The following is a 20,066-nucleotide window of genomic DNA, read 5'->3' as shown; positions in this document are numbered from 1 at the left end:
ACAATGCCCAGGGACTTGCCAAGTACAGATAAGGTAGATGACACTTGGCCCTGCTGTAGACAGCACAAGGCAATCCTGGGACCACTGTACACTCAAACACCAACTCCACATGCCACCTACCTACCACAGGAACTCACATTCACTGTCATGCCACCATGCACCATGAGGGGATAGACACATCACCTGGTAGACCCAATGACGAATCACACCACACCCAACAGCATGCCCGGTCACACACACCCCCCCCTTACACAAGCACACACCCCTGGGGCAGCCAACGCAAATTGCCACTCCCACAATGGACATGTGATACAACAAGACAAATCCATAGCCAAATAAGCATCCCAACACTCATTAGACAGGCCAAAGAACCAGGAGTACATATCAATCTGTCCCCCGCAACATACCCATCCACAAGTGCACTGTGAGAGGAATGCTAGACATATCCAACTACCCAGAGGAACTGTGACAACTTGAAAATTTATGAAACATGGATGTCGCATGAAACACCATTAACATTGTCTCTCTCTCACACACAGGCCAACGTCATCGATCTCCCCCCAACACTGGGGGGGAAGAATCACAGGACCAGGCTCGGCGTCACGATGATCCCACCGGCAGCGACGACTCTCACCACTCCGTGGATGACCCAGGCCAACCTGGCCCCTCTGGTGCCCAAGCACCTGCAGCACCTGCGTCAGGTACAACTGTGCCAACCACCACCCCCATTCCTGCCACATCCCAGGATACACACAGGAGCCCTGCTCGCACACAACAACGCAGCCAGTCTGACCAGGAGGGACAAGGTACTCCGGGCACCCAGGAGGAGGCAGGCGACCCCGCAAATGCCATCCCTCATGGGTTCCGGAGACCCGATGTGCCCACAACGGCAGGCCAGGCTCGAGTGGGCAGGGGTGGTGGGAGTGGAGGACGGCAGAGGCGCGAACCTGACCAGACAGCTGAGGAACTGGTTATATCACACGTCCGCAACATCCTGGACACATACCGGCGTGACACCAGGGGCATCAGCCAGGTAGTGGAGACCCTCAACGAGATTAAGAACCTGCAGGCCGAGCAATATGCCAGTCAACAGCAACACCAATGACGGATGGAGGCAAGACTGGCTGAGCTCGTGGCGGTGCAAACGGCCATGAGCCGTTCACTCCGTCGGATTGCCGAAAACATGGGCAACCCTCCCTGTGGCACCAGGCGAAGATCACCACCAGCCACAGGGAGGGATCAGGAGGAGGAGGATTCGTCCGACGGAGCATCACAGACATCGTCACGGCCTGCTTCTGAGGGTCCCCGGAGGAAGGTGGGTCGTCCACGCAAAAGACCGTGAGAGTCAGCGGACCATCACCATCTCCCAGGTCACCTGGCCTGGCACCTGGCCCTCTGGCGCAACAGCAGCACCTCATCCAATGAAATTCTCTGCCACATGGACTTGCTGGTCACTGTCTGACCAATGTTGACAAAGACTGTGGCATGGACTCTGATGACTTCCAATGGCAAGGATCCCAAATCCCCCTGTGAACTTTGGATTACAGACACCCGGCGAGCACCTCTTTTCATCCCCCCAAACACGTACCCCACCACTAATAAAAATCTTCAAAATCACAAGATGATGCCGTCATTTTGCATTATTCCATAACATGTGTGTGTCGGAAAGTCAAACCATGCCTGAGTTTTGAAGTAACTCCAACCATCCATACACTGGGATCTGAGTCTGGCACAGGACAAACATGTGTCACAATGTATCATCCAATACAGACATGGTGCACCATACTCACCCGTGATGGGCCCAACCAGCTGAGGGGGTGCCTGCACAACTGTGCGGACAGACCTTTTTCGAAGAGCAACAGTCATGCGTAGAGGTCAGGGATCATGTGGAGGGTCCTGGGGTGGGAGTCCCAGGTATGTTTAGCCAGGTGGGAGAACTATGTCCTGCATGCTGGAGTCAGGTGGATGTGGAGAATGGTGGCCAGGCCAAGGTTGGATGCATGGAGATGGCACAATGGGGTCTTGGATGACAGTGCCACAAGGTTGTGTTGGGGTTGTGGTCGTGGGCTGCATCCTGAGTGTGGGCGTGGATTGTGAAGGTCATCCTGCAGCTGACAGTGATCCATTGCAGCTATCTCTGTTGGACGGTGATGTGGCTGGGTCGCCGGATGTTGAAGCAGAGCTGTGTAGATGCACCCTGGATGTGGAAAAGTATCATGGGAGTTGTAACGTACTTGTCCGTAGAGGGCAGGATAGGATTTGACACGGATGTTGTAGTTGACCTGGGGGATGGTCTGTCTTGCCTTGATGTGGATCGAACTGTGGATCTTGTGCATAATGCAGAGTGTGCTGAAGCCAGAGGTACAGATGCTGGTGATCAGCATAGCACATGTGAGCAAGCAATCCATGATGCACACCAGCTCGTGTGCGTGGACACTGTGTGCCTGTGCAGGGCCCTTGCGGGTGGGATACAAGCAGTTGACCCAGCTGTAAGGGGACAATCCGCAGATGAACACCTCAGTCGTGTACAAGTACAGCATCAGGTGGCCGATGTTCAGCCATCTGCCAATGGATACCATGCATTATTCAATATGAGAACTGGCAAGGACTGCGTCTTTGGGGAGGGTGAGGAGCACCTGGCTGTCAATGGGACACCAGATGATGATGAGATGCAGTGCGCATGTCATGGTGTAGAGGGGGATCCTGGACACATTGTAGACTGACACGCTGAGACATGATACCTGTGCCATGTGTCCCACAACGACACCATGCTACATGCAGAGTCCTGGAGTACCACTCCCATGGCCTTGTTGGGGTACAGAGCCGGTGGGGAGTAGGAGGGACATGACCTGGTTGGTGTGACAGGGCGTGGAAGGCGTGCCTGCGCTGTGTAGGCAGTTGGAGTTGCACACTCATTATGCAAAGGTGTTCTGTGGGTGATGAGTGCATGCAACAGATGTATTGGATGGACATTGCTTGGCGGGTGGCCTCAACTTCATGGTGTAGCGTGATGTGGCACATGCAAGGACATGAGGCAGGTGCAATGTGCACGTAGCATGTGCAGATGGTCCAGCCTTTGCCACCGCAATTGTGTCACACACAAGCAGATTACACCAAAATGAATGGGTGGAGGGAGGAAGGGGGGTGCGTCTTAGAGGCGTGTGTGTGAGGCAAAATATAGAAACACTGTGTGCCCTTGCTGCAGGGCCTGCAGCAGCAGGCGCCATGTCCTGAAAACCATGCCACAAGTTGCACACAAAGACAAGGATGTCAGAAAGGACTACTGCAAAAGCTGTATGATAAGGAAGGAGTGTCTGGTTCAACATGACACACACACAGACAATGGATGCACTTGCAGCAAAGTGGCCGTTGTGGGGACTGAGATGCCAAAATACCTACAAAGACATGGACATCATGCACAATACATATTATAATCCCTGAGAAACAGCTTGCATCTTGCTACTCTACACATAGACTCATATGCACAATCTGTGATAACTATGCCAGACATGCCGCATGCACAGTGGCAAGAGACCTGCATTGACAGAGATGAGGCACCTTGGAGGCTGAGGGACACCTTTATTAGTCATGTTCGCCGGAAGGCAAATGCATCTATATTAACAGATGCACAGGTCATGTGGATGAACATGTGGGACCTACACTGGCACCCCCCTTTGCACCACAGATGCATGAAATCCATGGAACTGGCACACAAGTGACGGGTTTGAGGCAATCACCCCCTGCTGCTCACGGAGAGGCTGCTATTCACCATTGAGCCTCTAATGGGGATGTCCCACACTATGTCAACACGGTGCATCCCGTATGTTTCCGAGGGCAGTGTTACACACATTGATGCCTTCATCACAATCCACAATCACATTACAGATGACTGTCACCAAGTGTGACTATCAATTCAGGTGAATCCAGCTCCATGTCATGTGCCCCATGGTGATTCTACATGTATGCAAAGTAACCAAACATGAACAGGAGCAGTGCACACACATTCCAAACAAATACCACACCCAAAAAGCCGTGCTGCATCCCTTACCCTAAGGAGAATTTTCAACATGTCCGTGCATGTTACGCTGATTCAGCACACGTAGCTGTATTCATGAGGAATAGCAGGAGCACAACAATGCCACCAGCAGACAGCATGCGCAAATACTTGGGGATGAGAGACAAACAAGAAGTGAGCCAAAAGAAGCACATCCGCATGCATGGGCATGTACTCGACACGTATAAGGTTGTCAACATGCTAGGTGAAAAAAGTGCCTCAGGAAATACATTCTTTTATTACACCATCACTCGAGTGACACATCCAAACACACCTCTGACTCACTTGCCATACATGCAGATGGACCCACACATTGCAACACATGCCACACAAGGCTCAATGCGTGCACACTCAGACATTGCAACTCACCACTAAGCAAAGAAGTTGCGTATGAGCTGACTCCGGATGTCCTCTTCCTCCTCCTCCTCCACATCACTTGCCTCGTCACCAAGCCCCTCATCCTCCACGGGTGGATGTTCCTGCTCATCCGGATCCAGGATGAGTGGCACAGCTTTCTCCACTGCTATGTTGTGCAGCATGCAGCACACGAGGAAGATTTTGCAGACCTTCACCGGTGCATATGGGAGTGCGCCGCCGGTCTTATGGAGGCACCGGAATCGGCTCTTCAGGAGGCCAAAAGTCCTTTCTATCACTCGCCTGGTCTACCCATGGGCGTTGTTGTACTGGTGATCGGCAGCCGTTCTGGGGTTGCGGAGAGGCGTGATCAGCCATGGCATGTTGGGATAGCCAGAGTCCCCTACATGGAAACATCATGGACAGAAGTGGGTCAGGAGAAGCAGTAAGACATAAAGATGACGCTAAATACAGGACTAATAGAGTATACCCACCAACAAGACATGCTCGTTCGTTGCGCAGCTGCAGCATCATTCCTGGCACCCTGCTACGCCTCATGATGTAGGCATCGTGTGCTGACCCTGGAAAACGAGCACAGACATGGGAAATCACCATGTTAGCAAGACACACCACAAGGGCATTAATAGAGTGGTAATGTTTACGGTTGCGAAAGGCTACCTCCTGTGCCTGTGGTGGTACCAAAGCCACATGTGTCCCATCAATAGACCCAATGACATGGGGCATCCCTCCCAGGGCATAGAAGTCACCCTTGACACCTGTCAACTGCTCAGGAGTTGGGAAATGAATAAACTCATCCAGGTGTACCAACATGGCCTCTAAAAAATCATGCAGGACACGGCTGAACATGGTCTGGGACATGCCACCAACATGAGCTATGGTATATTGAAACGTACCCGTGGCAAAGAAATGTAGGGCTGCCATCACCTTCATCTTGGGTGTCAGTGCAGTAGGATACCTGTGTAGCGGTTGGAGGTGTGGTGCCAGCCTTGCGGTCAAGTTCTCAATCAACCGCTGGTTGAAGCGGTAGCGGCGTATACAGTCACGTTCCCTCAGGGCAGCCAAGTCTGGCATTGGTCGGGGGAGAGGCGGAGCCCTGCAGTAATTTGGAAGGGACAACGAAGACTGAGTACAGTACAACAACAATGTCAATGTACTGAGCACATGTTCAACAGCCAATACACATATGCAACATACAGAGTCAGGTCTGTGCAATATATCCTGGACACGTATGCCAGGCAGGTGACACTCCTACCAAGAGCCAGCTACAAACGTGGATTCTCAAGCTCAACATGAAATGGAATGAAACTAGTTGTGGGCCAGTGTAAGTGCACAGGCAGACTCATTACAGGAGTGACAGACATCCACATATGTGCAGAAGAAGGAGGTTTATCATACAGACAGGTTTCGGAACACTAGAGGCACAGGTCACATGTCCTTGAAAAAAGGACAGACCACACACCTTGCCATGAAGGGGTACATGTCAAGACTGATCACACATACATTGAGACTACGCAGATATGTCCTTGTCTCGCAAGTCCATGTTCGATGCATACATCCACATGTCACGTATGATTCCACATGTGTCCTGGTGTGCATAATAGTGTGCCATGCCCATCTACACACAGGCACATGTGGGATGCAGCAACTGCAGATGCATTTGACGGAACACCAACAGCAAGCTTATGGGAACACATGACACACACATGACATAGTCACATCGTGCAACGTCGGTAGTCACATGTCAGGTGTAATTATACGTGTACCTGGCATCAGGAGACAGTTGCGGGTGTTGGTGACTGTGCCATGCCAGTGACGCATTGCTCAACAAGTCTGTACTACATGCACACATGTCAAAGGTGTGAAGGGGATGTGTGGCACATAGTGCACCATCACACATGACATGTGTACACAGCTCATCACACAGCTATTGGGTTCAAACATGAGGAGATATGTGCCACATCACAGCATGACACACCTAGGCCCGAGACATGTAGGACTGCACTGACAATGACTTGATGTCCAGCCTTGGCAAAGTATGACAGCTCAATTCCTTTCTGTGTGCCGCCTGTAACCAGTGTAAGGTGTGAAACGCACCGTACACACGCTCTGAGGGCGTGTGTAGGGTCCGTATCACTATGGTTGTGTTGCCGTAGGCGTACGCCATAGGGATACGGTCCGTACATGCGTGTGTAGGGTCCGTATCACTATGGTTGTGTTGCCGTAGGCGTACGCCATAGGGATACGGTCCGTACACGCGTGTGTAGGGTCCGTATCACTATGGTTGTGTTGCCGTAGGCGTATGCCATAGGGATACGGTCCGTACACGCGTGTGTAGGGTCCGTATCACTATCGTTGTGTTGCCGTAGGCGTACCCAATAGGGATACGGTCCGTACACGCGTGTGTAGGGTCCGTATCACTATGGTTGTGTTGCCGTAGGCGTATGCCATAGGGATACGGTCTGTACACATGTGTGTAGGGTCCGTATCACTATGGTTGTGTTGCCGTAGGCGTACGCCATAGGGATACGGTCCGTACATGCGTGTGTAAGGTCCGTATCACTATGGTTGTGTTGCCGTAGGCGTATGCCATAGGGATACGGTCCGTACACGCGTGTGTAGGGTCCGTATCACTATGGTTGTGTTGCCGTAGGCGTACGCCATAGCGATACGGTCCGTACACGCGTGTGTAGGGTCCGTATCACTATGGTTGTGTTGCCGTAGGCGTACCCAATAGGGATACGGTCCGTACACGCGTGTGTAGGGTCCGTATCACTATGGTTGTGTTGCCGTAGGCGTACGCCATAGGGATACGGTCCGTAAACGTGTGTGTAGGGTCCGTATCACTATGGTTGTGTTGCCGTAGGCGTACGCCATAGGGATATGGTCCGTACATGCGTGTGTAGGGTTCCCTTTTACGCACTATGCATGTGTGTACTCCCAGCCTCGCACACATGTGTTACGTGTTCTGCAGGGTCTTTGGTCACCTGACTGACAATTGTGGGCATTGTATCTGTGGGTACTCCACCCTTTTCCTTCCATGGGAGACAACAACTTGTTGGCTGCCCCAGCACCTGTACATTCCTATCAGTCCTGGAATGTGTGTGACAGTGTGTGTTCCCTTTGGGTCTCTTAGTTTAGTAGGGTGGCACATGAATATACAGTCTTGTTGCATTCTCTGAGTGTGTGTATTGTGCTGCCAGCGCCAGGGGTGGGTATGCATGTGTAATTTGTCATCACACCCACATGTGGTTTGTCATGCAGTGGGGGATGGACATCCACCCTCATGGGAGTAGGACACTGCTGTCAGTGATGTGTTGGCATGCCACTCTCAATATAGTCGCACTTTGTGTATGCCTTCATGCACCCATGAAGTTTTGCTAATTGTAGGATGGTGTACACACCACCATGTCTCTGTCCACTGCTGGGAGGACTCAGCACCCACTCCTCCTATGTCTGGGCACTGCTGGGAGTGATAGGTGTTAGACCCAGCCTTGTGACCTGGCCATCCCTGACCCCTGGCCACACCCCCTGACCCGTACACCTCCTTCAGTCCCTCAGTACATGGCCTAGCCGGTCCTGTCCACCAGGACCCACACACACCCGACCCAGACTTCCCTGTCTGTGCCCTCCATCTTCCCAACACCACCGGGCCCGCGTGCCCACTTCATGCACCTACGATGGCCGCCCGGCCCCAGCACAACCCAGGCCTACAGATGCCACCCCGGCTGGGGAACATCGCGCTCCCATAGAGTGAGAGAGGGAGGAGCAGTTTCCATCACACCTCTGGCCTCCCCTCGGGAGATGGGTTTCGATCGGCCCTCTAGCCTCCCTGAGGGCTGGCTCCACGCCTGCTGGGTGTCTGGGACTCCTCCCGACCCGGCCCTGAAAGGATCAAAGGACAACAGGGCAGGAAACTCCAACGAGCGGCCCCCAGGCGCTAAGACCCCTGCCCACACGGACCCCGGACATCAAAGAGGAGCTGACCTATAACAAGGGGTGCTCTGGGGCTATCTGGCAGATTCGTCCGGAACGACGAGAGCCCTGCTGACGTGGTCGCGGCTCCCTTGCAACCTTAGAACCTCTGAGCCCTGCTGAGTGACTCGCGGCTCCCCTGAAGATCGTAAGACCTCCGAACTTGTGCCTGAGCCCTGCTGAGTGACTCGCGGCTCCCCTGAAGATCGTAAGACCTCCGACCTTGTGCTTGAGCCCTACTGAGTGACTCGCGGCTCCCCTGAAGATCGTAAGACCTCCGAACTTGTGCTTGAGCCCCGCTGAGTGACTCGCGGCTCCTAAAGACTCCTCTGGTCCGGCTGGACCACAGCGTATCCCCCGGCTCGAGGATTGTGAGCTGTGCATCTATCCGGATCCCCCAAAGACTGTCCCGCTACCCCCTTCCCTACCGAGACTCTCTGAGCCTGTGCTCTATTTTGTACATATCTACCTTGGTCAACATAAAGATCCGACGAAGTTGAATAGATAAAAGATCTGTTCCCAAGGACCTACCGTGTGGTGTCTCTTTGTCGTGTGGTGCCGTGTGTGCGATCCTAGATACGAGACTCTTCCCCTGAAGAGACTCCCGCCAGTGCCCGGCTACGTTACCCCGAGGGTGGGTCTCAGGGCGTTCAGGCAACCTCCCTGTCTCCCCTGGGGTCGCCTTCTAACATTGGTGGCAAGCGACGGGATTCGGGCCCATCATCTAGAGATCGTACCGTAAGCGGCTGACGCACTAACGGCAAAGACGGCAGAAGAAAACGCCATGAGTCTCACAGAAACCAAAGCGAGTGCAGTGTTCCAAGCGGAACAACTGGAAGAGTACACGCACAAAGAACTAAAACAATTCTGCAAAGAACTAAAAATCGCTACCACTGGTCTCAACACCAAAGAAGATATGCAGAAGGCACTGAAAGCTTGGGTGGAATCCGGAGCCCCCCGCCCAGAAGGAGCGGTGGAGCTCCACGACGAAGCTGGACTCTCCCCAAGAGAAAGCAGCAGCAACCAGGTACGAAGCTTCGTACCAGACGGGGGTCTATCCCCGGAAGAACTCACAGACAGAGAGAGAAGTCGTAATCACGAACTCGAACTGGCCAAAATGAAAATTGAGGTCGAGTTGAAATTAGCTGAGAAGAAGCTAGCAGTGGAACAGATGCAAGTACAAGGCGAATTGGAAGAGAAGAAACTCCAACGAGAGCACGAAGGACGAAGACTTCAACTGGAGCACGAGCGCAGCTTGAAAGAAATCGAGCTCAAGGCGAGGAGCGAAGAAGCTCGACCAACGGAGAACCGGGGGGCGCCATCACCGGCAGAGCAGAAGGTACACATCCCCAAAGATGTGGTCAAGGAATATTACAAAAACGATGACATCCAACAATGGTTCAAGGCCTACGAGGTCGCCATGACCTCCCACCGAGTCCCGCAGAAAGATTGGGGGGCCGGGTTGTGGGGCCGATTTTTGAGCGAGGGGAGAGACACCCTGCTCGACCTACCATCCTCCCTGCAGACCTCCTATAGCCACATGAAGGAGGCCCTCCTCACAAGGTACGGCCTCACCCCGGAGATGTACCGCCAGCGGTTCCGGGACTGCAAGAAGATCCCCGGCACCACATGGGTGGAATATGTGAACTTTTTCAGCCGTGCATTCGACGGGTGGATTAAGGGCAGCAAAGTAACCACCCTGGACGAACTAACCGACCTTATGCTATGGGAGCACCTAGCGGCGAACTGCTTTGTGGAGCTACGCCAGCATCTGCTCGACAGCAAGCTCACAGATCCGAGGAAGCTGGCTGTCGAGGCAGATCGCTGGACCAACACCCGGGTCTCCCGGGGCCCTGTAGGAGAATACCCCCGAACCAGTCAGGGACCACCCCGCCAGAGAGGGGGGGGGAACCAGGGAGGGCAGAGGGAATCCCAGTCCAGTCCTCCGAAAAGCCAACCTCCGCACTTCCCGGCACCCCCACCAGCTGTATCCGGTCCACCCGTGAGACGGGGGCACCGGGTGACCATCACTTGTTTCCGTTGCCAGAAGCCCGGGCATTACGCCAATGACCCCGAATGCCCCATGGCCCTGCGCGTCCCCTCTACAGCCCCTCCAGCCAGAGAGATAGCCAATGTAGCCCTAGGGGAGGAGAGTGAGGAGACCGTAGAATGGGAACCCGCCGCCATGGCCTTGGTGTCATTAGGAGACAGAGAAATGGTCCCTGGGAGCCTCCTGCCCTCCAACACGAAGAAATAATGGCAGCTAGTGACAATCAATGGGCAACAGGTAGAGGCCCTTCGTGACAACGGGGCGAGCATCACCGGTGTCCTCAGCCACTTAGTCCACAAAGACCAGATCCTCCCCAATATATTTAGCCCCGTAATTGCAGCCGACAACACGGAGAGTCTCTGTCAGGTAGCCCTGGTGCCTTTTGAATGGGGCGGAGTGGTCGGTAAATTGAAAGTAGCCGTAAGAACCTCTCAGCCGGTCGACTGTCTCCTGGGGAACGACCTGGAAAGTTCCCCCTGGCAGCAAGTCGAGCACAAAGCCCACCTAGGGATGATGGGTCTCCCCGAGTGGGTGTGCGCCACCACCCGATCTATGGTGGCCCGACTGCCCCCCCTTGGGGAAGTCGAGGACGCCCCTGCCAACGAAGACAGGATTGTCCCAGTCGAGGTCCCCCACATCTCCCCACGTGGAGAATCTGTCGCCAACGGCGAACCCCTACCGTCCGACCCCACACAGATCGCAGAGTTAAGCGTTCTGCCCGAGTTGGCCCAGTGGCGCCACGAGGGGGGCCCCTCCCGAGGGGAGTTCTGCCAAGAGCAAGCTACCTGTCCCTCCCTGGTCGGACCCCGGCAGCAAGCAGAGGCCCAAGCCGCGGGCGACCAATCTGGAACACACCGGCTATATTTGGAAAATGACCTTTTGTACAGTGAGCAGAAGTCGGTGGAGCTAGGATCAGCCCGGGTGCTGGTGGTACCCCTACGCTTCCGAGACTTCCTCCTGGGCTTGGCCCACGATGTCCCCCTCGCAGGCCATTTGGGCCAAGACAAAACATACAGTCGCCTAGTGACTCACTTTTACTGGCCGAAAATGAAAGCAGATGTAGAAACCCACTGCAAGTCCTGTCCCACCTGCCAGGCTAGTGGGAAAAGTGGAGGAAAGCGCAAGGCTCCCCTCCAACCCTTCCCTGTCGTCAATACCCCGTTCGAACGGGTCGGGATCGACATCGTGGGGCCCCTGGACCCCCCAACCTCCCAAGGTCACCGCTTCATCCTCGTCCTCGTGGACCATGCCACCCGATACCCGGAGGCCATCCCCCTACGCACCATCACCGCCCCTGTGGTGGGCCGGGCGTTGATGGGGATCTTTTCCCGTGTGGGTTTTCCCCGCGAGGTCGTAAGCGACCGCGGGACGAACTTTATCTCTAAATACCTGACGTCCCTGTGGCAACAATGTGGAGTGTCCTATAAGTTCACCACACCGTACCACCCCCAAGGGAATGGCCTAGTAGAGCGGTTTAACCGGGCTCTGAAGGGGATGATCGCGGGCCTGGAAGAGCCCCTCCGGCGCAAGTGGGACGTCCTGCTCCCCTGCCTTTTGTTCGCCTACCGGGAAGTCCCCCAGAAATCCCTGGGGTTCAGCCCCTTTGAGTTACTCTACGGGCACCCCGTCCGGGGGCCCCTCAGCTTGGTCAAGGAAGGGTGGGAGGCGGTGCCCCGAGGCACCCCCCGAGATGTGTTCCGATACGTTCTGGCCCTCCGAAACCAGACTAGGAAGTTTCGAGAAATGGCCGAGGCCAACCTGGAGGCGAGCCAAGAAGAAATGAAACGCTGGTACGACCAGAATGCCACTCTGGTCGAGTTCCAGCCGGGCCAGCAGGTATGGGTCATGGCCCCTGTGAAACCTTGCACCCTCCAGGATAAATGGACCGGGTCCTTCAAAGTCGTTGAGCGAAAGAGCCAGGTCACGTACTTGGTGGACGTCCAGTCCCCTCGGGACCCCCTTCGGGTCCTTCACGTGAACCGCCTCAAGCCCCACTTCGTGCGGACGGAGCTGAGTCTGCTGCTGGCCACCGATGACGGGGCAGAGGAGGCGTCAGATCCCCTCCCTGACCTCCTGTGTACCGAGGAGAAGGATGGCTCTGTGGAAGGAGTGCACCTCTCTCCATCCCTCACTTCCCAGCAACGCGAAGACTGCCGCCAGCTCTTAGGGCAATTCCCTGACTTATTCTCTCTCGTCCCCAAAGTCACCGACTGGTGTGTCCATGACGTGGACACCGGTGACAGCCCGCCGGTGAAGCAACGAGCTTACCGAGTACCTGATCGAGTCCGGTCCTGCATCCAGGCCGAGGTCTCGAAGATGTTGACCTTGGGGGTGATCGAACCCTCAGACAGCCCCTGGGCCAGCCCCGTGGTACTGGTCCCGAAAGCAGCAGCCCCCGGTGTCGCCCCAGAACTCCGATTCTGTGTGGACTACCGGGGACTCAATGAAGTCACCCGAGCCGACGCTCACCCCATTCCCCGAGCAGACGAGCTCATTGACCGCCTCGGGTCGGCTCATTTCCTCAGCACATTCGATCTAACCTGCGGGTACTGGCAAATTGCGCTTACAGAAGGAGCCAAGGAGCGGTCCGCCTTCTCCACCCCGGATGGGCACTATCGCTTTCGCGTGATGCCCTTCGGGATGAAAAATGCCCCGCCCACCTTCCAGCGACTGGTAAATAGAGTCCTGGCCGGGCTGGAAAAGTTCAGCGCCGCATATCTCAACGATATTGCGGTTTTCAGTTCCGAATGGAGTGAGCACCTCCAGCACCTCCGGAGGGTGCTAACGGCCCTGCGCCAGGCAGGTCTCACAGTAAAAGCCAGCAAATGTCAGATTGGGCAAGGTTCGGTGGTCTACCTAGGGCACCAGGTCAGAAGCGGGCAGGTCGCCCCTCTGCAGCGTAAGATCGACGCCATCCTAGCCAGGGAACCACCCACTACCCAAACGGAGGTCCGAGCCTTTTTGGGCCTCACCGGCTACTACCGAAGATTCATCCGGGGGTACGGCAGCCTTGTCGGTCCCCTCACGGAACTCACGTCCAAGAAACAGCCCAAGAAGGTGCAGTGGACCTCTGCCTGCCAGGAGGCGTTCGATGCCCTGAAAGCGGCCATGTGTACTGCCCCCGTGCTCCAGGCCCCCGACTACTCCAAGGAGTTTGTGGTACAAACTGATGCCTCCGAGCATGGCATTGGGGCAGTCCTGTCACAGGTGAATGACCAAGGCCTAGACCAGCCCGTAGCCTTCCTCAGCCGAAGGCTGTTACCCAGAGAACAGAAGTGGAGCACCATTGAACGCGAGGCGTTCGCCGTAGTCTGGGCCCTCAAGAAACTACGACCCTATCTGTTCGGCACCCATTTCAAAGTCCAAACCGACCATCGCCCCCTGCGGTGGCTCATGCAGATGCGAGGGGAGAACCCCAAACTATTGCGGTGGTCAATCTCCCTCCAGGGGATGGATTTCACCGTAGAGCACCGCCCTGGTACTGACCACGCCAACGCTGACGGCCTCTCCCGGTTCTTCCGCCTCAGCGAAGAGAACCACAAGAAGATGGGTAGTTCTCTCCGGCTTTCAGCTGGGGGGGACGCGTGTTAGACCCGGCCTTGTGACCTGGCCATCCCTGACCCCTGGCCACACCCCCTGACCCGTACACCTCCTTCAGTCCCTCAGTACATGGCCTAGCCGGTCCTGTCCACCAGGACCCACACACACCCGACCCAGACTTCCCTGTCTGTGCCCTCCATCTTCCCAACACCACCGGGCCTGCGTGCCCACTTCATGCACCTACGATGGCCGCCCGGCCCCAGCACAACCCAGGCCTACAGGCGCCACCCCGGCTGGAGAACATCGCGCTCCCATAGAGTGAGAGAGGGAGGAGCAGTTTCCATCACACCTCTGGCCTCCCCTCGGGAGATGGGTTTCGATCGGCCCTCTAGCCTCCCTGAGGGCTGGCTCCACGCCTGCTGGGTGTCTGGGACTCCTCCCGACCCTGCCCTGAAAGGTTCAAAGGACAACAGGGCAGGAAACTCCAACGAGCGGCCCCCAGGCGCTAAGACCCCTGCCCACACGGACCCCGGACATCAAAGAGGAGCTGACCTATAACAAGGGGTGCTCTGGGGCTATCTGGCAGATTCGTCCGGAACGACGAGAGCCCTGCTGACGTGGTCGCGGCTCCCTTGCAACCTTAGAACCTCTGAGCCCTGCTGAGTGACTCGCGGCTCCCCTGAAGATCGTAAGACCTCCGACCTTGTGCTTGAGCCCTGCTGAGTGACTCGCGGCTCCCCTGAAGATCGTAAGACCTCCGAACTTGTGCTTGATCCCCGCTGAGTGACTCGCGGCTCCTAAAGTCTCCTCTGGTCTGGCTGGACCACAGCGTATCCCCCGGCTCGAGGATTGTGAGCTGTGCGTTGGGTACGCCCCTGCATCTATCCGGATCCCCCAAAGACTGTCCCGCTACCCCCTTCCCTACCGAGACTCTCTGAGCCCGTGCTCTATTTTGTACATATCTACCTTGGTGATCATAAAGATCCGACGAAGTTGAATAGATAAAAGATCTGTTCCCAAGGACCTACCGTGTGGTGTCTCTTTGTCGTGTGGTGCCGTGTGTGCGATTCTAGATACGAGACTCTTCCCCTGAAGAGACTCCCGCCAGTGCCCGGCTACGTTACCCCGAGGGTGGGTCTCAGGGCGTTCAGGCAACCTCCCTGTCTCCCCTGGGGTCGCCTTCTAACAATAGGCACCCACCCCTCCTATGTCTGGGCACTGCTGGGAGTGAAAGGCACCCATCCCTCCTATGTCTGGGCACTGCTGGGAGTGATAGGCACCCACCCCTCCTATGTCTGGGCACTGCTGGGAGGACTCTGCACCCACCCCTCCCATGTCTGGGCACTGCTGGGAGGACTCTGCACCCACCCCTCCTATGTCTGGGCACTGCTGGGAGGACTCTGCACCCACCCCTCCTATGTCTGGGCACTTCTGGGGGGACTGCACCCACCCCTCCTATGTCTGGCCACTGCTGGGAGTGATACGCACCCACCCCTCCTATGTCTGGGCACTGCTGGGAGTGATAGGCACCCACCCCTCCTATGTCTGGGCACTGCTGGGAGGATTCTGCAGCCACCCCTTCTATGTCTGGGCACTGCTGGGAGGACTCTGCACCCACCCCTCCTATGTCTAGGCACTGCTGGGGGACTCTGTACCCACCCCTCCTATGTCTGGGCACTGCTGGGAGTGATAGGCACCCACCCCTCTTATGTCTGGGCACTACTGGGAGGACTCTGCACCCACCCCTCCTATGTCTGGGCACTGCTGGGAGAACTCTGCACCCACCCCTCCTATGTCTGTCCACTGCTAGGGGGACTCTGCACACACCCCTCCTATGTCTGGGCACTGCTGGGAGTGATAGGCACCCACCCCTCCTATGTCTGGGCACTGCTGGGGGGACTCTGCACCCACCCCTCCTATGTCTGGTCACTGCTGGGGGGACTCTGCACCCACCCCTCCTATGTCTGGCCACTGCTGGGAGTGATACGCACCCACCCCTCCTATGTCTGGGCACTGCTGGGAGTGATAGGCACCCACCCCTCCTATGTCTGGGCACTGCTGGGAGGATTCTGCAGCCACCCCTCCTATGTCTGGGCACTGCTGGGAGGACTCTGCACCCACCCCTCCTATGTCTGGGCACTGCTGGGAGGACTCTGCACCCACCCCTCCTATGTCTGGGCACTGCTGGGGCTGATGGCCACACACCCCTATGTGTCTGTCCACTTGCGTGGTACGACCCGTACCCACGTCCTGGAGGCATGGGTACGGTCCGTACCCCCATTGTTGGGGTGCCGTAGGGGTACGGACCGTACCCATGCCTTTGGGACGTGGGTACGGGCCGTACCGCCATTGTTGGGGTGCCGTAGGGGTAGGCGTGGTACGACCCGTACCCACATCCTAGAGGCATGGGTACGGTCCGTACCGCCATTGTTGGGGTGCCGTAGGGGTACGGATCATACCCATGCCTTTGGGACATGGGTATGGGCCGTACCGCCATTGTTGGGGTACTGTAGGGGTACGGACCGTACCCATGCCTTTGGGATGTGGGTACGGGCCGTACTGCCATTGTTGGGGTGCCGTAGGGGTACGGATCGTACGCATGCCTTTGGGACGTGGGTACGGGCCGTACCGCCATTGTTGGGGTGCCGTAGGGGTAGGCGTGGTACGACCCGTACCCAAGTCCTAGAGGCATGGGTACGGTCCGTACCCCCATTGTTGGGGTGCCGTAGTGGTACGGCCCGTACCCATGCCTTTGGGACGTGGGGACGGGCCGTACCGCCATTGTTGGGGTGCCGTAGGGGTAGGCGTGGTACGACCCGTACCCACGTCCTAGAGGCAAGGGTACGGTCCATACCGCCATTGTTGGGGTGCCGTAGGGGTAGGCGTGGTACAACCCGTACCCACGTCCTAAAGGCATGGGTACGGTCCGTACCCCTACGTCACCCCAACAATGGCGGTACGACCCGTACCCACGTCCCAAAGGCATGGGTATGGTCCGTACCCCTACGGCACCCCAACAATGGGGGTACGGACCGTACCCATGCCTCTAGGACGTGGGTACGGGTCGTACCACGCCTACCCCTACGGCACCCCAACAATGGCGGTACGGCCCATACCCATGCCTTTGGGACGTGGGTACGGGCCGTACCGCCATTGTTGGGGTGACGTAGGGGTGGGTGTGGTACGACCCGTACCCACGCTCTTAAGGCGTGGGTACGGTGCGTACTGCCATTGTTGGGGTGCCGTAGGGGTAGGTGTGGTACGACCCGTACCCACGTCCTAGAGGCATGGGTACGGTCCGTACTGCCATTGTTGGGGTGCCACAATTGTTGTGTTGACAGTTCGCGTCAACGTCCACTGCCGTTGTGGCGGACGCAGGCCTTGGTGGACACGCCCCCACCCCCGAAGTGACCAGGCCCTGGGTGTCAGGTATGCACAGGGCATGTATGATTTGTAACTTGGGTGGGGGTTATGTTTCCTGCCCCTGCCCCCCCCTTTGCCCCTGGGTGTTGTTCTGACCTTCTGCGGCGTCTGCGTCGGTTCCTGTACACCAGGTGGACTGCTATGAGGGCCAGGATGACACGTAGGTTGGGGTCCATGGCTGTCCGTCGTGTACAGGTGCTCCTTCTGCGCGTCGTCCTGATTTCCCGGCAGTTTTTGGCTGCCGTAAAAAATAATCCGTGCGGAGTGACGTGGGCACGGATCGTACTTGCTGGTTCGTGAAACGCGTCCGGACGTCACGTCCGCGGTGTCCCGGATCAGAATTATGGGTATGTTTTTGTCGGTCGGTGGTTTTTGCGATTCGTACGGAAATGGTGTTTCCGTACGAATCGTACTTGTAAGGTTTTTTTTCCGGGTACGAGTCGGACGGAGAAAACGCTCCGTCCGACGATTCGTACCCGGTTTTTCCAGAATCGGAATCTACACCTAAGTAGGAGTTTTAAAGTTTTATCTGAATTAATAATTTTGTGAGTCAAATCAGAATACATCTAGTTACACCAAAGTTCTCCATCAGGAAAGAAAATACAGTTAGCTTAGATAAATTTACATTAATTAAATTCTTGTGATGATAGTACCTGAGGAGAGAGCAAATATGTAGCATAACCCCACATATCTATATTTACCTAGAATGGTGTGAGGACCTAGACATCAAAGTATCAAGGATTCAGGACAGGTTCAGGACCGGGAAGGTGACCTCTTCTAGTGCAATGCCAGCATTACACCCTTCTCTGTTGCTACACTCTCCGGCTCGGGCTCGTCCGTACCCCTTCCTAGATGTGCCTCCTCGGTTGTTCCGCGGTTCTTCCCTAGTGTTGGATTCTTCAATCAGCCTGCAGCAAATCGGGCAACATCTCAGCATAGCATCAGCATCAAGTGTGTCTAACTAACTAAAACTTACCTCGGTTATACCAAATCGAGTGTATGATCCACCCCCAAATGTTTCAATTCTATGTACACCCCTCAATTTGATTGGGCCAGGCAGTGGAGTGAGGACATCACACCATACCAAGTGTAATAACTTTCTTTAGTTCTATTGTCTAATTCCCGCTCCTTAACTTTAATACCCACAAGCTTTATTCCCACAAGCATTTCATATGTGGATCGATAAATCTGTAGTACAATGTTTCGGCTTCTTCCTTTCGTAGGTTCAAAAGTTGAACTTCCCATGTCCTTGCTGGGGACATGTTTTGGCAGCCATTCAATGACCCTTGCGTAGTTGTCGCAAGGGGTAGAGACATCAGTCACCCTCCAGGGCCCAAATACGAACTATTAATAAAGTCAGAGAAAAACATGTTAGAATACGAAATTAAATGAATTCACTGTATACCACTTACTTCTACTCTAATCCCATTTACTTAATATTTCTTTCGCATTAATAGCTTAGTAAAACTTGCACGGGTTAGTTTCAGCACTGCATGTGCGTTAATGCGAGAGTTTCGAGCAGCCATGTTAAAAGCTATTGCGCAGCTGCAAAGATTTCCCACCAAGCGACAGAAAACTTCATACTACGTAGATGCAGTAGACACATGCGCAGAAGAATTCCCACATTTTCGGCGGCCATTTTAAGGACACTCGGGTTACTGGTTCGTAAAATACATAGAAAAGCTTCCCCTAGATACAATATGTAAAATGTGGTGCAAAGTTAGTACTCACAAACATGTTGGTTACATTATTACATGTTATTCAAGAGGATTGCATACGAGCAAGTCTCTTTTACGAAACCTTGCTCCATCATCTGCACAATGCTATTGTTCCCTTGGTCATTGTAAGCGTTACACTGCTTTCATAGTGTTGCAAAGTCACCCTGTGCCCTGGGCACCCCCAACTTTTCTGCTGACTGGTACTGATAGTAACTGACTCTGACTGACCCTGGGCTCTGCCTAACCAGGCACAGAGCCAGTGCTATGCTGAAAGAGACATTTAGAATACAGTGAAAATACCTAAATACACTCGGGTACACTATGGGTTAGGTTACGGCTCTGATTGGCAGGACCTTCCCTATAAGGCCCTAGTATATAATAGGGCAGGGGGATTACAACTACCTTTAAGTCCCTAGTATATAATAGGGCATGGCAGTTTAGAGGCCAGCAGCCCTTTCTGCACTTGCATGAGTGCAACGCTGAAACCTGAGATCAGTTTAAAAGCAGCTCTGTGTTGCAGGACTGCTTTTAAAATGCATATTGTGTACAAACTCTCCTTAGGTGTTTGGGGCACTTAAAAATTGATAAACTACAATGTTTGGGTATATTAGGTACCCCCAGGGTCTCCCCCAGTATCCCGGGGTGGGGTCAGGTATTTACAAGGAGGACACTTATAAAACGAGTTTTATATGCCCTGGGTTAAGCGAAAACACATTTCAGTCCCCACATTGTGATAAAGTACTTCACAAAATCGACTTTTGTGCTAGGAGCACTGTGGAGGGAGGATATGCAATATTATTACATATTCAGAACCCCAAAGGGGTGGGGATCCTGTATATATAGGCATGGTTTATATAAAAGATGTTTTTAAAAGGGCTGGTGTTGGAAATCCCCTGCCACATAGGTTAACATGGCAAGAGGTTATTAACTAATA

General features: G+C 54.9%; 1 protein-coding gene across 4 annotated transcripts in view; it reads left to right on the top strand.

Annotated features, from left to right (window-relative positions):
• LOC146785217 (putative E3 ubiquitin-protein ligase ariadne-2) overlaps positions 1 to 20,066 on the top strand; it is a 188,698-nt gene that overhangs the window by 18,103 nt on the left and 150,529 nt on the right. Inside the window, exon 2 of one of the 4 annotated variants that reach the window (XM_085634122.1) lies at positions 540 to 1,620. The exons of the other annotated variants lie outside the window; for them this stretch is intronic. Within the exon in view, the coding sequence (XP_085490248.1) occupies positions 540 to 1,105 (566 nt within the window). The 3' untranslated portion in view covers positions 1,106 to 1,620. Of the gene's footprint in view, positions 1 to 539; positions 1,621 to 20,066 lie in introns of those variants that run through there. 4 annotated transcript variants of the gene reach the window in all.

The sequence above is a fragment of the Triturus cristatus genome, chromosome 11, assembly GCF_964204655.1.
Source record: "Triturus cristatus chromosome 11, aTriCri1.1, whole genome shotgun sequence".
NCBI lineage: Eukaryota > Metazoa > Chordata > Amphibia > Caudata > Salamandridae > Triturus > Triturus cristatus.
Note: the sequence above shows the minus strand (reverse complement) of the source record. Positions and strands in the feature narration are given on the sequence as shown.